Source organism: Rhinolophus ferrumequinum, chromosome 5 (genome assembly GCF_004115265.2).
Source record: "Rhinolophus ferrumequinum isolate MPI-CBG mRhiFer1 chromosome 5, mRhiFer1_v1.p, whole genome shotgun sequence".
In the NCBI taxonomy this organism is placed as follows: Eukaryota; Metazoa; Chordata; class Mammalia; order Chiroptera; family Rhinolophidae; genus Rhinolophus; species Rhinolophus ferrumequinum.
This window is the reverse complement of record NC_046288.1, coordinates 13,622,475-13,641,259: the sequence shown is the minus strand read 5'-3', so window position 1 is coordinate 13,641,259 and position 18,785 is coordinate 13,622,475. Positions and strand designations below refer to the sequence as shown.

The following is an 18,785-nucleotide window of genomic DNA, read 5'->3' as shown; positions in this document are numbered from 1 at the left end:
TTGATCTAAGCCACACCTAGTTATATCAAAGTCATACAAAAATATCCATTTAGCCAGTACTGGGGGTAGGTGCTAGGGTCAGGTCACGTGCCTTCAAGTGCCTCTGCCGTAAGACCCAAGCAAGGGCCAGTCCTTCTGGAGGGCTAATTCCTGCCCAGTGCCCAATGCAATCCTTACTGCTGACCAGGAGCTCCATCTACATCAGGGGGCAGGGCTCTGGCACAGGCCTGCGGACTGGAGCCCACGTTTCAGGGTCCTCGCACACCTGGACCTAGGAGCAAGCTGAGCTCTTGCTATATTTGCAGTCCTTCTCTCTGGGCTTCTAGCTGGTTCCTGGTTGACACTCTGGGCGCCCAGCTGGACCCAGAATCTTGTCCTAGAGTTGAGCCTACAAGCAGAGCTTTGTGCTAATTTTGTCTCCAGGTACCGGTGGGATCAAGACGATTCATCATCATGAGGTCCCTCCGACCCAACCCTGACTCTGAGCTTCAGGCCAAGATGCTCGTGTTACCAAGACCTGCTCCTTAGATGGGATGCTCCGGACACAGAGCAGGCCCGCTGAGCCTTCGGAGAGTATGATTTGGACCATTCCTGCACACATCTGAGCAATAAGCTGCAAGTATAGACCGCAATATTTTGTTGACCTGTTGAAAATCCAACAGCTTCCACAAAAGACTATTTCTTATATAATGTGAAACGGTGGCTCTCTTATGAAGGGAGGGGATGAAAGAGGGACTTTTTAAACATGACACCTGACATGTCCAACTAGGGCACCTATCAAATCCCCCAGTCAAAAACCCAATAACAACCCCTCCAGGACCGTCCGAACCCACCGCGGCCCAAGGCCCGGGACAGCTCAGAGTTGCCATGAAGCATCTATAAGAATCACGAACTGACGGTAAATACAGAAATTTCTCCTGGTGGGACAATGAACATGTTACACAAAAGGGAACTTCTGTTGCTGGAGACGCTCACATGCCAAGAAAAGCCAAGTTTGTGGCAGTAAACATCAGATTCACAGCCCACACTCTCAGAGCTTAAGAGCCTGTGCAAGTCCAGGCCAAGAAACTAGGCTGGCAGGATCCCGCTTCTATTCCTGCAGAGGAGCAGCAGATGTCTTCACTATGGGAAACCATTCTTACTCCCGGAAAGTGTGAATGGTATTGTAGTTTTCCCCTGCAGGAATCTTGGAAAAGGCTGAAGGCAAGTTCTACGGCCCACATGGCTGATTTACATTACAGATTCTGTGTCTGCTGCTGTCAAGTTGAGAAATATGACGTGCAAAGTAAGCACAGAGTAAAACCATAACGAATATCCAAGCTCTGAACATACAGGAGTATATATATATATATATACATATTTTTTTGCTGTGGAAAGCAAAAGACCATGGGAGCTCCTAGGCAGATGCTGGTCCAAGGAAAGCAGCAGAGAGGGTCTGACGTCAGGAGACAGGCTGGGCTCGGGGCTGGGGAACTGAGGCAGCAGGGAACAGTCCGAGCTGTGACACTGGAGAGAGTTGGGGAGTTCCATAGCCTAATCTCAACTAGTAACAAGTCTATTTGTAACATGGGAATAGCAGTACTCAAATAATCAGGAGTATCATTCTCAACAAGTTAGCCGTAGTATGCTCTGCAGGCAGTGTATGAGGTAATTCAGAACTAATTTGATCCTCTACTCTAAAATGTGCCCAACAGATGACTCTACTAAGAATGGTGCCACTTGGGTCTTGAATAAAGCCCATCCTTCCGGACAGCTCAAGTGCAAATACAGTCAACCCTTATTATTTGTGGATCCTGTATTTGCAAATTCACCTAGTCACTACAATTTATTTGTAACCCTAAAATTAACATGAGTGGCACTTTTGTGGTCACACATGGACATGTAAAGAGAGGCAAAAATTTTGAGTGCGTGATGCACACGTTCCCAGCTGAAGTGGAACAAGGCAATGCGCTGCCGTCTTGGATCCGCTTTCACACTACATATAAGTGTCCTTTTTGTGGTCTATTTAGTGCCTCGTTTTTTTGCATTTTTGTGGGTTTTGTTGGTGACTTTGCTGTTTAAAATGGCCCCCAAGTGTAGTGCTGCAGGGGTGTCTAGTGTTCCTAAGTGCAAGAAGGCTGTGACGTGCTGTACGGAGAAAATGTGTGTTAGATAAGCTTTGTTCAGGCTTGAGATATAGGTTATTGGCTGTGAGTTCAATGCTAATGGATCAACAATTAAATAAGGTGTCTTTAAACAGAAACTCACATACAACAAGACTATGTATCGATCCGTTGATGAAAATGTTGTGACCTGAATCTCATAGGAGCCTCACTCTGTATTTCCTCTAGGAGCAATGCTGCAGCATTTGCTAATTCTGGGTTGGCAACACCTTTATAGAACTATTGTTAATAATGAGAATTGACTGTATCTGCCCTTCACCCCAGGAAAGGGGTCGTGGAGGTGGACTTAATTATTCTTCGGCTTTCTAGATCTTGGTATAGCAGGGTGTAGGTGTGACTAGGAACCATGAAACCTTGGATTCTTATCCTAGTGCTGCTACTAACTGGTGACTTTCAGGATGCCACCTGACTTATCTAGGCCTCATTTCCCTCATCTGACAAATAGGAGAGGAGAAGGGGAGAATTAGGAGGGAGAAGGGTTTGGGCTAAAGGACAGCTCAGGACATCTCCACCTGTAAAATGTCGTATTTTCCCATTTGCCCAAATTTGTGAGGGGAAAAAAAAGGATGCTTAGTACTACATGGGTAGTACTAATTCTGTATCTATATAAATGTTTTTCTTTTATTTATGCTTATGGGTTAAAAGTGTAACTCTAGAAATCTGTAACAATATCCGATATCTGTATGCAAAATAATATCCTGGAACACGATAATCGGTTTTGTTGAACTTACGACAAACTTGCAACAATGAAGAGTTCTTGGCCATCTATGATGCGTAAATATCATAAATTTGTTACCAGTACATAGAATGTTTTATACCTTGTATCTATTCTTGTGTTTTGTAATTATGTTACATAAAATTTCTTGTACCATAATGTGTTAAAAAATAAATGTTAAAATTCCTTTATAATACAAATAAAACACCAAGTACCTAAATGTAAACAAATAAAAATTTGAATAAAAAATTAAAACAAAAGATTTTTTTCCCTGAAAGTTTGGGCCAAAAATGTGGGTGCGTATTATACACAGGAGCGCATTATACACGGCGAAATACAGTACCTCTCAAACATTTTATCCCCACTCCTGCCCCATTGGTCACCCACTCAGCTCCAGCCACACTGGCCTCCAGGCTGAGCCCTCCTCCTCCAGGCATGTGCTCACCTTGGGCTTTCCTCCTTACCCACCTGGTCCCCTCCCTCACCTCTCACTCTATGTCACCTTCTCAGGAGGCTTTCCCTGACTATCAAAAACTGCATCCTCCCAGTACCGTCTAACTCTCTCCCACGATTAATTTTCCTCCATAGCAAGTATTTTCACCTAAGGTACTTATATTCCACTTCTGTGTTTCACTGTTTCATACTGGAAGTAAATTACACGGAGGCAGGATTTGGTCTGTAGTATACCCGGCCCCTGAGCAGAGAACCTGACTGCTATGAGGGTTAAATGAGTTCATACGTGTAAAGTCAGGCTTTGAGTGGTACCCAGTGCTTGGTAGACGTTAGTTCTAACCATCCTCACCATCAGGACTGACTGTACTGTTTACTGTTGGCTTATAAGAAAGGCTATACTGCGCTCCTCACCAAGAAACGAAAAATCTGCAACTTTTTACCAAGTGTCTGAGATGAACTCAGTGAGCTCGGCAAGTACGAAGACCTCAATTAAAAGCCCTGCTGTAAAGAGCCCTAAAGAAAGCATCTGCGATGCTGCAGTTCTCGAAGCTGACGAGTCCTAGATGTCGACACCGCACTCACATGGGAGAAGCATTAACCACAGCACAGACACGCAGAACACAAGGCTCTGGAGACCTGGAACCTGACCACCTCATTTCACAGACGAGTAAACCCCCACCCGAGAGCACTCCCCAGAGCTGCTGCTAACAAGAATGAGGGCTGCCTTGTGTGACGTGGAGTGGGCACAACCGGCCTCCAAGTGAGTGGAAGGCCATCATTAAACGGAAACCTTTACCACTTACCAAAGTGGTCCCTGACCACCTGGCGCTTCCTGTGAACAGGAAGCTGAAGTGAACATGAATATGTGCTCTTCCAAGACGTAAAGAGCAAGTCAAGAAGAAAGAAAAACGTTTAAGTAGTCGTTTTTCAAAAATTTGCTTTAAATTCGACATTGAATTCTTAGGGTAGGAATATGTGTACACAGAGCTGAGATATTCAAAAGGAGGACATTTTCTGCCACAGACTAGAATAAAGGCTAAAAACCTAATCCCAGGGGTGACGAGGTATCTGGCAAGTAGACGTATCTCGGCTTTTGTCTGAAGACAGACAGACGGAAGAGACCTCTTGTGGCTCCTCACAAGCAGGAACAAAGCAGGTGCTGCCACCAGCAAGTCTGCATTAGATATATGTCAAGTTCCTGAGGTAGTGCCTTTCCACTTTGTGTTTCATCTGGAGGCTGGCAGCTCTTATCCTGTATTAGCTGAGCGGTGCTTCTCAAAATGCTAGAAGATGTGTTTCTATTTGAATAGCTTTGGCCCGTTTCAACTTACATGGTTGCTTTCTGTTCCAAGTAGGTAATACACCCGTGTCTCAAGTGGACTCATGTTTCAAGGAAAGATGGAGAGAAGGAGCCTTAAGGAAGCCCAATATCCCCATAAACTGGAAACTACTCTAAGAGCAAGCATGACTGATCAACCCTGGTGATCACACAAAATAACCAGGGACAGGAGGGACCCAAAGAGTGTTGGGGCAAAGCTTTACAAACAGTATACTGAGTTCACTGTTCCCAGTTCTGAGTTCACTTCCCCAGAGGAGAAGTGACCCTGCACATTGGATCCTGTCCCAAAGCCCTGAGAGGGTAATGGGGCCTAAGGAAGTAAGTGGGGTGTAGAGGCAAGCCTTGACAGAGACAGGGCACAGAAAGAAGCAGCCCTGGGTGAGAAGAATGTGTTGGGAAGGACCAGAAGGAAGGCAGGCGAGTTTCGTATTATCCAGCATACACAGCTGGCATCCTTGGCACCACAGCCCAGGGTCTTGGCCACACTGCAGACGTTTGCTGGCTCCCTGCACAGGCCAGGACTCCCAGACAAGAACTGGGCCAGAATAGCTCTTGCTATTGCCTGGAGTTCATTACCGCCACGTGTGGGACAGCTGGGACTCTGCCCCCATGAATAAACCTGGGGTGGTCTCGTGATTTGGGGCAGAGATAGCTGGCCCAAGTTCAAGGAGAAATCTCATTCCAAAAACCCATCTCCTTTTCCTAGATACTCCTAGATACTCAGTAGCTCATCTCTTAATGCTTTGCTATTCTCTGAATTAATCCCAGCTCCCCAATTAGCCTCTGACATCTTGTTTTCAGAGCTGAACTCAAAGCTTTTCTTGTTCTCTTTGCTTGATTGATGAGGTCCATCAAGAAGTGACTTGCCCAAGGTCTCCTGGTCTATGAGCGACAGGTATGGATAAGCATGAGATCTGATTCTCAACACAGTATCCCTACGACTACCCCCCGTGACCTCCCCAGGAGCCACTTGAAGTCAGAAATCCCTTGTGTGTGTGTGTGTGTGTGTGTGTGTATATATATATATATATATATACACACACACATATATATATATATAAAAACACATATATATATATATTTCATATCTCACAATGCCTTGGTAAGTGACAAGTACATCATCAGCACCTAATATCTGTTAATTTCTTTCTTCTGATGAGAAGATGCAGACTATCCAGAGAAAAATCACCAAAACTAATCAAAGCGACACGAGTCCTATGAATTATAAAATTATATCAAAGTTATATTATGTATAACATACATTTTATCGCATTACATTATAATAAATTATAACATTACATTAATGTTCTCAGAGAAGAATGAAAAGGGTATCTGGAAGTATTTGAATGAGTGTGGGGCAAACCCCAATCAAAATTTGTCCTTCTACATAGGGTATCAAGCAAGCGATGGGTCTTCAGAATTATGAGGACAATATGCAGAGTGGTGATAGTGAACTTCTCTAGGAAAAGAGAGATTAAAACATGGAACCAAGGCGGCTGTGGGTTCTTCATCCCTGGGGCAAAGCTTTCCAAACAGTATGGTGAGGTCACTGTTCCCAGTGACCTTCCTGTGTCAACAAAGACGACTATGCCAGAGTCATCAGGTTTATTCTGTGTCCTGGTTATGATTCTGTCTGTAAATCGCGATCTTTGAAACTTATTCCATGACAATGCATTAGAGCCTCGACCATCCCCATTTTTCAAATTGCTTTGGGAAGAGCTTGTACATCTTGAAGGAGAGGATGGCGGTGCACACTTGAGCACATAAAAGAGGACACAATAATTATTTTTACATCTTCAGAATACCTTCACTTATTAACAATGTGGTACGCCCAGGGCTGGCCAGGCCACATTATCTTAATTTTACACAGCTTACTCTGGTGAGAAAGGGAACTAGCTTCACCGGGTCCACCAGCACCCCACTACACAGCTATCCAGCACTGCCATACATGCGTGTCTGCAGACTTTACATCTTTCACAGGGAGAGGTCCGCAAGGAACTTCAGAGGAATGGGAAGATGTGCTGTATATAACGCAATGCCAAAATATGCTGTGGACCACAGGGAAATTTCTCAGCTTCCTGTGTCAACACCCCCTTCCCCATGTTAACTGTTTAATAAGTTAAAAAAAAAAAAGATTTTTGGAAAAGTGTTTTATAGGTGCTACATTATTTATCAGCAGTCTTATTCTTTGACATTAAGAGTGCTCTAATGCCATTAAAGGCAGCAGGCCAGGGGCTGCTGCAATCCCTCTTGTTGGCTATGCTTGTAACTCTGTGACAATCACTGCCAACGTAGGGGAGAAGTAGCAGACCAAGACAAGAAGCAAGCAGGCAACAAACAGTTTCCTGCAAAATGGGGCAACTTTGAAGTCTATTAATATTTACATAGACCTTTGGGGTAAGTTGTGTGTGTGTGTGTTTTTAGCTAGTATAAAGCCCCGGGTGTCTAAAAGCCCAAATCTCTTTAACCAGGACTCTGGAGGCTGGGACCAGATGGCTTCAACCATGGGCACTAGGAAAGGAAGACTGGTATTACTGCACATCTTGACCCATTCATCCATTGACAGACACTTAGGTTGCCAATTAAAATTATCAATGTGTTATTATTGCCTAGTGGACTGATCTCACACAGTGCCTTCAACGTGAAGCAACCGAAATTCCATGTCAGTCGCAAGTTATCTTTTCCTTTAATTCCAGCCACATTGTAACTATTGTTCTTAAAAGAGGTGACCATTTTTCTCTGCTGTGTGATTCTCTTTAGCTCCCCTCCCCAGTCTGCTTGATCTCAGATCACCTTCCATGTAATAGCTGTTGAAGAAATACATGCCAAATGAATGGCTGCATGAATCCATGACAACTGTTGAGAACTGTCACTCTAGGTCTCAGTTTAGAAACTGAAACTGTGGGAGCCCGCCTATGAAAATGATTTCCTCATAAGCAGCAGAGGCAGGAGCAGAGGAAGCACTCAGGCTCTGATCTCTGTGGCTTCCCACTGAGGAGATTTTAAATAGGAGTCCCAGCAGTGAGGCTTATCTAAAATGGCTCAGCATCGGAGTTATTCAAATAGTGCTCTAGGAGGAACCATCATTTCTATATAAATTGTATTAACTGCAAATAAATGAGACGTGTGCCTTGCGACCTCAACACTGGTGCTGCTATGAAGTTCTCAGTCAACAGCCCCAAGAGAACAAGGCCTAATGTCGGTTGGCAATTTTCCAGGCAGCCTTGGAATGCCAGCTTCAGGATGCCCAGGTCTTAGCCAGCTAGCCCTTCCTGGAGGACCTAGCCCTGCTAGACGAATGCACCGCTGCTGCTCCTGCCTGAGGCCCCTCTGCTCTGTGACTGTTCATGGCCCAGAATTCTCTGCCAGATCCCACAGGGCCAGGTTCACGCATCTGCTGCTTCTGCATTCTCAGGATGCCCATCTCAGCCACTGCTGCTGGCTGCTGCCCATCACCTCACCTGTTTCCTGCTGCCTTCCTTCAGGGGAAGAGGGAAACCTGCCTTGACTTAATTAGCCTTCCCAGGCATCTGCCACCACAGGGTGCAGCTGCCAACAGTGTGATAACAATGCATCTCATTTCAATAGCGCCCTTCAAAACCCGGGGGCTCACATGGCTGCCAGTTCCTTGACTGCTCATTCAGGCAAGTGTAGTGACCAGAAGTTAATAAGGGAAAGGAAGCTGTGGTTCTGCCAGGAGCACAGCATTGTGTTGGGCTGTGTTGGCAAATAAAGGGAAGAAAACAGTTTTACAAACATAAAAGCTGTCCTCTGGGCTAGGAGACAAATAAGCATCCGAAGCCAATGGCTCAGGGATCAGGAGGCAGTGAGTGAGGGTCAGCTCTGCTCAGTGAAAAACAATGCTGGACCAGGGGCAGGAAGCCCGGCCCTGAGCCCTGCTCTTCTAAGAGCCGCGAGGCGTTCCTGGGCAGATCACATGGCCTGTCCGTGCTCCTTCCACTTCTCCTAAGGCTTGAATGAGATGGTCTTTCTTGTCTCTGTGAATGTCAACCTGAAAGCCATGCACAGTAGGATGGATTGTGTTCTTCCAGGACGTGGTATGTTCGTCACTGGCTCTGTGCCTTGGTTTCTTGATGCAACTGTGTTCATAACGATCTCTTCACTAAGGGCATTTTCATTGAGTGACTGAAACGTGGGAATGACATTTGTTGCAGATTGTATGTCCCAAAGATAGCCACAATGAAGCCTCCCATCCTACGTGCTCTCTGCAATGTGACCTTGCCACTCTCCCTCAAGAAATGGAGTCCATGTCTCCGCCTTTGGTCTGGGCTGTGAGCTCTCTAAACAACAGGATACAGTGGTACCTCGGTTTTTGAATGTCTCCATTGGCGAACATTTCCGTTTACGAATGCCGTAAATTTTGTGGATCTATGGTATCATTAGATCATCCTAAATTTGCAGTTTTAGGGGTTGATTTTAAAGGTCTGGAACGGATTAATCCATTTTGCATTACTTTCTATGGGGAAACCGTGCCTCGGTTTCTGAATGTTTCAGAACTTGAATGGTCTTCTGGAACGGATTATGTTCGAAAACCGAGGTACCACTGTATAGCCAAAGTCATGTGGTGCCATTTCTAGGAATAGCCTTGTCTCACCCAGTGGCTTCAAATTCCTGCTCCTTGGAAGCCACCACATGAGAAGTACCCTGCCTACCCAGCGCCCACCACTGTGAGAAGCTCATGCCATCCGGAAAGGCCCTGGAGGGTGAGATGCCACATGGAGATAGAGAGGCTAAGGGGCACGGTGCCACCAGGCACATAAGTGAGGAAGCCATGTTGGAAGTGGATCCTCCAGCCCCAGCTGCCCCCATGTGGATCAGAAAGGAACTGCACTCCTGAACTCTTCCAAAATCCACACAATCATGAGCAAAATAAATGGTTACATTAAGTTACCCGGTTTTGGTGTGGCTTGTTACATAATACATAGGATTAGATAACAGAAACAATGTTATCTGCAGTATTGGACAAATAAGGATGGGACTTATCTTAATAGATCTGTCCCTAAAAGCATTTGCTGAAAATGAACGCAAAATTACGTATAAAATTATTTTTAAATCTTCTGCACTTACATTTACAGAAAGGGGGAGAATCACTAAATCCTGTTGCAATACAAGTACACTCATCAGCTTAGGCTTCCTCTCCTTTGGGGAAACCACACGAGCCACCCTTTACTCCCAGCCAGGATAGATGCCCTTGGCACAGCCTTCATTCATGACACGAAAGCTCAGCATTTAGCACAGTGCACTGAATTTGCCCGTTTGCCATCTGTCCCTTGAAGCAGGGGCATATCTATTCCCTTTTGTAACAGGAATAATAGTAATGGCGGATGCATGACGAATGCTTACTCTGTGCCAGGACATATACCTTATCAATTCACCTTATGTTTACAGTAGGCTTGTGAGGTAAATACCATCATTATCCTCACTCTACAGACGAGGAAACTGAGGTACAGAGAGGCTAAGTAACTTGTCCACGACTGAGTAACTTACACAGCTAGTAAGTTGCAGAGCCCGGCTTTGAACCCACACGGTCTGGGTCCAGGACCCATTACATTAGCATTAGGCATTTCAGTAAACGTTTTTGACACCATTAATGCATCTACAAGAGAAATCGAATCCAAACTTCCCACACAGATCAGGATTTCTGAAAGAAAAAAAAAAAAAAACCTGTGCCACATGAATAAAAGTCAATTATAAGAACTACATGCAGACATAAAATCCCATATAAATGCTAAGTAATGATAATGAATTTGCTACACAGACCAGAAATAAATCCGAATGAGAAAAGATACTCCCTTTCCCTTCCGGTTTATCTATTAGTGCTAATCTAGTCAGTAGTCGCTAATATAATTACTTCATGAAAATCTATGCTAATAGGAACCAAGGGAGAGCACAGACAAAGCTCACAGATGAATATCAGAATCTCACGCTCATTCACCATTCATTTCAGAAAGTTCCTCTAGCAAACCTACTAATCCACTGATTTGTATCATCTCCTTACCCTTTCTCTCCATCTGGGGCAGGTTATAACAAAAGAGTAAGGAGACAAACAAAGCTTTCACAAAATCCAGTGTCTGAGGGAAAAAAAAAATCTGTGAGCAGTGAGGACTGGTTGCAAATGACCATAAAAGGACTGGAAGGTTTGTGTAGAAAGACTATGTCTACCGTGTTTCCCCGAAAATAAGACCTAGCCTGACCATCAGCTCTAATGCGTCTTTTGGAGCAAAAATTAATATAAGACCCGGTATTATATCATATCATATCATATCATACTATATAAGACCCCGGTCTTATTTTACTATAATTAATTTTTGCTCCAAAAGACGCATTAGAGCTGATGGTCCGGCTAGGTCCTATTTTCAGGGAAACACAGTACTTCCCGGCAGAAGATACATGAAAATCATGCCTCATTTACCAGGTTTCAAACTTTTAAGTGTTGCTACTCTAGGTGATTCTTGTAGATCAGCAGCAGCAGCATTACCTGAGAGCTGAATAGAAATGCAGTTCCTTGTCCTGCCCCAGCACAACTGAATTTTCCATCATGTGCAGGAAAGTTTGAAGCACCTGCAAAGGACTGGGCCACGTGAGGTGACGGTGAGAAGAAAGAGGGAGTCTGTCTTGGAGCAATGAGGCTCCCGTTCTCTCGCCATGCTGCCTCCAATGTCTCTGCTACCTTCACCCAAGTACCGAGGCAGCCAAAGTCACCTCCCAGCTTAGGGCAGCAGTGCCGGGGAGGGGGCGGGCAGGACACTTTCCTGGCCTTGGAGTCAAATGCTTCTGAGTTCTAGTCCCGGTTCCACCAGTTACTAGCTGTGTGATCATCTAACCTATTCAAAGCATCTGGTTTTTAATCTATAATATGCGGGAAATAAGATGAAGCCTGGTGTTTGCAGGAGGAATGCATGTAAGTGCCCGTGCGCAGGGCACCGGCAGAGTGTGTGTTCAGAAAAGGGAGCCAGCAACCCGTCTCTAGCCCTGGAGAGTACTCCAGAGGAAATCACTCTTTCTTTCCTTCTCCAGATCTGACAGGAGATCTGGCTGAACTATTTCATCTCCAGATGCCATAGATCAGAATTACTACATTCCATTTTGCATCTTAAAAATCTCTCGGAACCAGAAGTGACTTCTGAGATGACATTTAACAGATAACAGAAACCCAGAAAATTTAATGCTTGGGATAATATAATCTTCCTTACCCAGTTTCTTCATTATGGATTTCAAAGACCAGTGTTCTAAGTGCAGTTCTAAAACCCTCTCCTCATTAATATCCTGAAAATGATTTGTTATTCACTGAGGGAAGATAGGGTGGGTTGGTCAGAGGCTCAGAAGACCCACTTTTGAGTGCCATCTCCTCTGCTAATTGTGTGACTCTAGGAATTATTTACTCAAACGATCTAGGACTTGCTTTTCTTCACTTGTAAAGGAGGCCCATTAGATCATCTCTACCATCGCTTTCAGCTATAAGCAACTCACATTCCAAACCAAGTGTAGCTGTTGCCCATTTCTTCACAGATGTAATTTTCAATATCGTCCACAAGGTGGCAGAACATCTCCTTTACAGAAGTGCGAGCAGAGTGAAACAAAGGATGGGCAAGAACTCTAAGAAACTAGTATTAATACATATTTTCCAAAGCATTAAGATTTTTACAATAAGTGTAAAATTTTATTTTAGTGCTGATTTATTCTAAGCAAGTATTTGGCCAGCAATGTGCCACAGGACACGAAAAAAGGAAAGTGTTACAGAACTAAATTTGGATTTTAAGGTATTAAAATAGGATAAGCACGGGGGCAGACTGTAAAATAATGGGAATTGAGAGATGCAAGCTAGCTGACCATCCAGATATGGCAAGGAGTTGCCTTCTTGACAAATGAAGCATGAGAGGCAATTATCTACAAAAGGTTTGAACATACAGAAAATTTTTAAAAATGGAAAAGTGACACAAAATAGACAAAGAAAAAATGATTAAACTATTTAAGATTGTAATAATGAATAAAGTTTCAAATTTAAAAATGCATAGGGATGAAAAACAATGTGGTATCCTGAATTACATCCTGGAGCAGAAAAAGGACATTAGAAGAAAAACTGGTAAAATCAGAATAAAGGATTTAGTTAAGTTTTGTACCGATGTTAATTTCTTAGTTTTGACAAATGTGCTATGGCTATGTAAGTCAGGACCTTAGGGCAAGCTGGGTGAAGGGTAAGAGAACTCTCTGTACTATTCTTGCAACTTTTCTGTAAATCTAAAGATTATTCCAAAATAAAATTTTTATTCTAAAGAATACATAAAAAAAATAAGAGAAAAAAATAGCCAAGAATGGTCAGAAATGCAGTTTTGTTAAAAAAAAAAGTCCTGTCTCAATGATAATTTAAGAAGGGGAAATTTTAAACTAGGAGTTAGTAGCTCACGTGCAATAAAACAAAGATGAATCAATAAAAATGACAAAGCCTAGAGAGTGGGCAGTGGACAAAGACATACTCTAGGATATTACTGATGGAATTATATGCTGCTGTAGTCTTTCTGAAAAGCAATTTTGCAATAAGTGACAGAAGCTATAAACTGATAGCCTTTGACCTGGTAATATCAGTTTTAGCAACCAATATCAAAGCAACAACTTAAAAGGAAAAAAGTCATCTATTTTACGAAGTTGCAGTTCTGCTCTGCAGTATTGGTTATTGTTTCTGTGGCCACTGGGTGCCGAGACAGATTATAGTACTATGAATTACATGGACTAGTACAAGGGAATTAAGAATGACAAATCTGAGAATTGTGGAAAGGAATATGTGAAATAATTTTTAAAAAGCTCATTATATGCAACGGAGTATCTTCGATTTGGTCCTGGAATAGAAAAAGGGTATCAGTGAAAAAAATGGGAAAATGTGAATAAAGTCTATAGTTCAGTTAATACCGTGTTTCCCCGAAAATAAGACCAGGTATTGTATTAATTTTTGCTCCAAAAGACGCATTAGGGCTAATGTTCAGGGGATGTCATCCTGAAAAAAATCATGCTAGGGCTTATTTTCCGGTTAGGTCTTGTTTTCGGGGGAAACACGGTAATATGGTATCAATATTAACTTCTTAGTTTTGACAATTGTACCAATGATTGTGAAGATGGTATTATTATTAAGGAAACCTACGTGAAGGACAGATGGGAACTCAATCTTTGTTACTCTTTTATAAATCCACAATTATTTTAAAATAAAAAATTAAAGAGCTCAGAATTATACACAGACTCATATTGCTATCAACTACAAAAATATTTATTGCATTAAAAATTAGGTAGGATTGAAATACATTTTCAGAGTTATAAAAATACTTTGCTGTTTGTGGGGTGGTGGAGGGAAGGGGAAAAAGAAAGGGAGGATATATGTGTGTGGTTATGTGGTCATTTTACGTTTCCATTGCTACTTAGAGGTTTCACTGAACAAATGATTATCAAGGCGCCCAGACTCAGAGCGGCTGGAGAAGATTGGGAAGTATTCACATCCTGATAGTCGGAAAATCTTTTTTTTTTTTTTTTTTTTTTTTTTTTTTTTTTTTTTTTTAGCATGCAAGTCTCCTTTAGGGAGTAAGGAAGACATTTCCTACAATAGTCTCTTTAGTAATCATTCCTCAGGGACTGTATTTAAATTCTCATGGTACATGAAATTATTATTTCTTTTTCTAAAGAAAGGATATTTTCTGCTTATTTTGGGAGACACTCAGTTCCCTGTTCCATGGCAGGGAATCCAAAGAACATAAAGGATTATCTAAAACAATAACTTCTACAGAGTTTGAACATCTGGAAAATCCTTGGTCTTGCCACTGGGCCCTTCTTATGTGTCCTTGGCAGCATTAAATAGGAAAGGAGTGACTAAGAGGGCAGATGGGAGAGGAGGAAAAGGTGGCGGGGATGGGAGGCTCCTCCAAAATGGCTTCAGTAAAGTTACTTCTCAACTCACTGACTTCTTCAAAATTTGTAAAAAAAGAACTGCATTTAAGGCTGCTGGATTTTGAAATGGTTGTCATTCTGAAAGAACGTCTTGGCTTTCCCCACAGGGGTTCCTTTGGCCCACTTCCTCCAGGAGGTGGCGTGAGCATGCAACCTGAGGAGGGGCTCAGCAAGACACCTCAGTTTCCTCAAAGGGACGTCACCCCACCATCTGCATGGCAGTTCTAGAGGACGTCAATCTGCCAATCACCAGCCATACAGACGATCTCCACTCCAATCCCAGCTTTCTCCTGCTCTGGGCCCAACCTTTATCATAAAATTAGTTGGAGTTATACTACTGATGGATAGTCTGAAAAAAGCTGCCTCCATTCCACTTCTAGAGTCTAGCCTTATCTCTGCCTCAAGTTGGGGCAGAAAGCTGGTCCACATCGTCATAATCTTCCACTGATTTACTGGAAATGAGTTTTGCTTGGGTGTTTGTCCTTTGCTTCCAATGAGTAATGCTATGAAATACCAGCTGGAAAAACCCAAATTTCTCTTTATCTAAAAATATTTGGAATATTGTTGAGGACACCGATCACATTCTTTGCTAGTTGCCCCTAAGTGAGGCTCCAAGTGAGACATTTCTCTAGATATCCTAGTGAGCACAGGCTCTGGAGCCGCACAGCCTGAATTCAAATTCTGACTCTACTACTCACTAGCTGTCAAACTGTCTATGCCTCAGTTTCCTCATCTGCAATATGGAGACAGTGATACTTGGCCCACTGAATTTTTGTGAGGATAAGAGTCAATAGAAATAAAGTCTTTAGGACAATGCCTGGCAAAAAGTTAGCACTGAAATATTAATTATTACAATTATTTTATAATGAAGCAGTAGAAAGACCATTCCATTCCACAAGGAACTGGGATGCTCCTGCCTTATACACAGTGTGATTTGTATAAAGTACGGTTCAGAAACCTCTCAACATGCTTGAGGTCCTCAAAAGTGACAGTGACTTCCTGTAGCATGGGGGACCTTCAGAATCTAGGGTGGGTGGGGTAGGTAGAAACAGGCATACTTTGCAGAAAAATCCCTTCAGGATTCTGAGTTGCGCTTCCATGGATTCGTGCCATTCACCCTCAATGGAAACACACAGATGCACTGATCATTCCCTTCTATTTCCTGCACCTTTTAAAGAAAATGTTTGTTCTCATAAGTCTTCTCAGATCTTTTATGGAACAAAGTAGGGCATACAACAAATAATACAATACACGCACTTAGTTTAGAACTAAGTATAACTTCAGTAACTTACGACCAAGCTGAGCCTACTTATTAACACAAGCAAATCCATAACAGGTACTGGCATAGATATGCTGGCCATAGAAAGGTGGCGGATAAAGAATTCGGTAGGCAATACAACTGGGACAAAGCACCTACGTAGGTAATATTTCACCCAGGCCTCCTATTCCTGGTCCCAATTCCATCTGCATTCTAGGCATCACCCTCCCTGTCCATTCTTGTGAATTTCACATGGTGGCTTTATGGACATCACTGCCCCAGCCCTGATGGGTACAGAGAGATACTGCTGCTGCTTGCCCCTCCTCCTCCAGCCTGCACTGACAGCCCTGGTAAAACACCTGGGAGCAAAGCACATTTGATTCACAACCCACCTTCCTGTTTTACTGCATCCCTTCCTTGCCATAAAATTCATCTTTAAAGGTCAGCATGAGAGCCACAGTCCAAGGACTTGTTCAGAAAACCGCTGGCTCTGGAGCAGCTTTCATCTGATTAGGCTGTGCTTAGAATAAAGCAGAGCCGACCAGAAGCAGCAGAGATTTTAACTGCAAGCCCTGAGAGTCTTACAGAACCGATGGCAATATGGCAGTTTGTGGCAAAGGAGCCAAGGTTTTGAACCTGTGTGGTCTAACTAACTACTACGAAGGGAACCGATTTGCTGTTTTATTCATAGACACAGATCTGCTTTGGGATTCAGAAAAAACACCTAGAGCCAGCTTCATAATTTGCAAATGAAAATGAAACATGCACAATGAAAATACACAGCCCCTTGTTCAAAAAGCAGAAAAAAAAAACACAATGCTGCAAAAGGTATTAAAACATGAAACTTTCCCCTTTCTTCTTCATTCTCTCTCGACTTGTTATGGTGTTTTTAACTTGTTATTTAATGTCATGCTCCCGCATACATGGGGATACTTGCAGGGTGCGTGCAGACCATCACAGGTGCCAAGGGGTCCTGCTCACCCCCACAGATCATCAGTTTCTGGGGTCCCCCTCCCCCCAGCCACTGGACGAATGCACCATGCCCTGACCGGGGGTGGGAAAATTGAGCCAGGAATCCCCCTTTCTCATGGATTCATCCCTCCCCTGCTATCAATCCACAGCAGATGGGTGACCCTCAAGTTTATTGCAACATCTGTGCTAGGACACGTTAGGTATCCAGATTAAGGGTAGGTGGGCCTCACCCCCACTGAGTCACCCCCTGAACACCCCATGTGCTGTCAGCCTGGGCTGCGCAGGCCACTACTTTGACGTTCAACGTAGTGGAGCTTGCGTGCCCAGCACCAACCCTCCCCATGCTTACCCAAGGCTCCTCCCAGGGTGGAAGGCTGGGTGGGGACAGGGGCAGGGAGGTCTGGCAGGGCCTGGGGTGTCACAGAGGCAGGGAACGGGCAACTGAGCACCATCTGGGGAAACGGGGAGGCAGTAGGACTGCGCACAAGCAAGGCTCTGACGCCCTGGTGCATACACTGTTGCCCCACTGGCCTTCACTTAATAAAACTCAAAGTCAAAGATAAAATGAAGAATTTCAAGGAGGCGGCGAGTGCACAGCATTAAACCCTGGGCCTGGGGCCCTGATTCTCAGCACTGGGCCCTGTGCGACTGCATCACTGCGTGCCCACAATGCTGGCCCTGCTGGTACCTCCCCAGAAGCCCAGAAGCAAAGGTTCACGCTCACTTTCCATCAAAACATGCCTGCGTTTATGACAGGAATGGCAAAGAGGTTTTACCTTGCATAGGTATGAGGCTGCCCTGGAGGAGGTGGAGGTGAGGGGTCTTGTACCCCCTGTTCAACTCTGCAAAAGCCTTCTGAAACCCATCCCATCAAATGAGAATTTTAACTTACTACATTGTGCAAAGAATTAATGTTCTGAGACACAGGCAAGTCGTGATGATTACAGAAATCCTCCCAAACCTAACTTGGCCTAGAGAGTGCAGGGAGATTAGGAAAGAGAGAGGATTGAGGGATAATAACTTAATAAGTGGATCTGGGTAGGTGGTTTGTAAAAACTGGGCCATTATCCAAAGTCATTATTTTGATGCAAGACTATAACCTGGTTGCTGAAAGCATGTTTCTTACAAACCTTGGCTTCTGGGTCACTGTTGATACTACAAGAATCTTCATCATCAGCATGTGGGGCATTTCTAGAAAGAAAAATAGAAAACTGGACTTAGAATTCTACTGCAAACTCTGGTGGCACAAGAGTTTATCACGGTCAGTCCTTCTAAAGCCCTACCTGAGTTTCAAAGATGCATAGCGTAGTGTTGCTCCTTCAAACTCCTTTAGACTGGGGTCCGGGTTAACTGTGGCTGCATGCAAATCCTAGAGGAAAATAGACGCCTGTTAATGGAGAATGGGCGTGGGTCCACGACATGGCCTCAAGTGTCATGGGGGAGAAAAGTCCTCCCAGCCCGAGGCAGAGAGTGCATGTGAGCTCAGACAGGAAAAGGCATGCAAGGGCTGCTGGATGCTGACTGGTGCAAGTGCCGCCACTTACAAGACAACAGGCAACCTGGGGCCATCAGCTTGCGGACATTCACAAGTCAAAAAAGAGGCAACATGTGTGTAAGCTGGGCAGCCCTAGCAAGAAGCCCCATCACTTTGTCCCTGCAAAATGCATGATGGTCACAAAGAAGAAACAGATACAGCCACAGCCATGCAAAAAGGACAAACTATTAAATGGTCTAAAAGCTGACCATATACTTGCCTTCCAAATGTCACTATTAATCTTTCCCCCATTCAGAACAGCAAAATCACTCCATGGCTGTTTCTAGACATATAATTATTCACATAGGAAAAAAGCACATTGATTTAAAAAAAGAAGAAAAGGAAAAGAAAGGGAAAGAAAAAAGGAAAAAAAAAAACACAACACAAGACACTGTCGTTAGCAT

At 43.7% G+C, this 18,785-nt stretch overlaps 1 protein-coding gene across 19 annotated transcripts in view; it reads right to left on the bottom strand.

The window, feature by feature from the left end:
- The window catches only part of APBB2 (amyloid beta precursor protein binding family B member 2), a 339,655-nt gene that overhangs the window by 79,847 nt on the left and 241,023 nt on the right, over positions 1–18,785 (bottom strand). For 13 of the 19 annotated variants that reach the window (XM_033105673.1, XM_033105672.1, XM_033105682.1 and 10 more), the window contains 3 exons: positions 18,602–18,664; positions 18,131–18,216; positions 17,978–18,038 (listed from right to left, as the gene is read on the bottom strand). In XM_033105673.1, coding sequence (XP_032961564.1) covers positions 17,978–18,038; positions 18,131–18,216; positions 18,602–18,664 — 210 coding nt within the window. The remainder of the gene's footprint in view (positions 1–17,977; positions 18,039–18,130; positions 18,217–18,601; positions 18,665–18,785) is intronic. The other 6 variants (XM_033105691.1, XM_033105689.1, XM_033105690.1 and 3 more) reach the window with 1 other exon arrangement.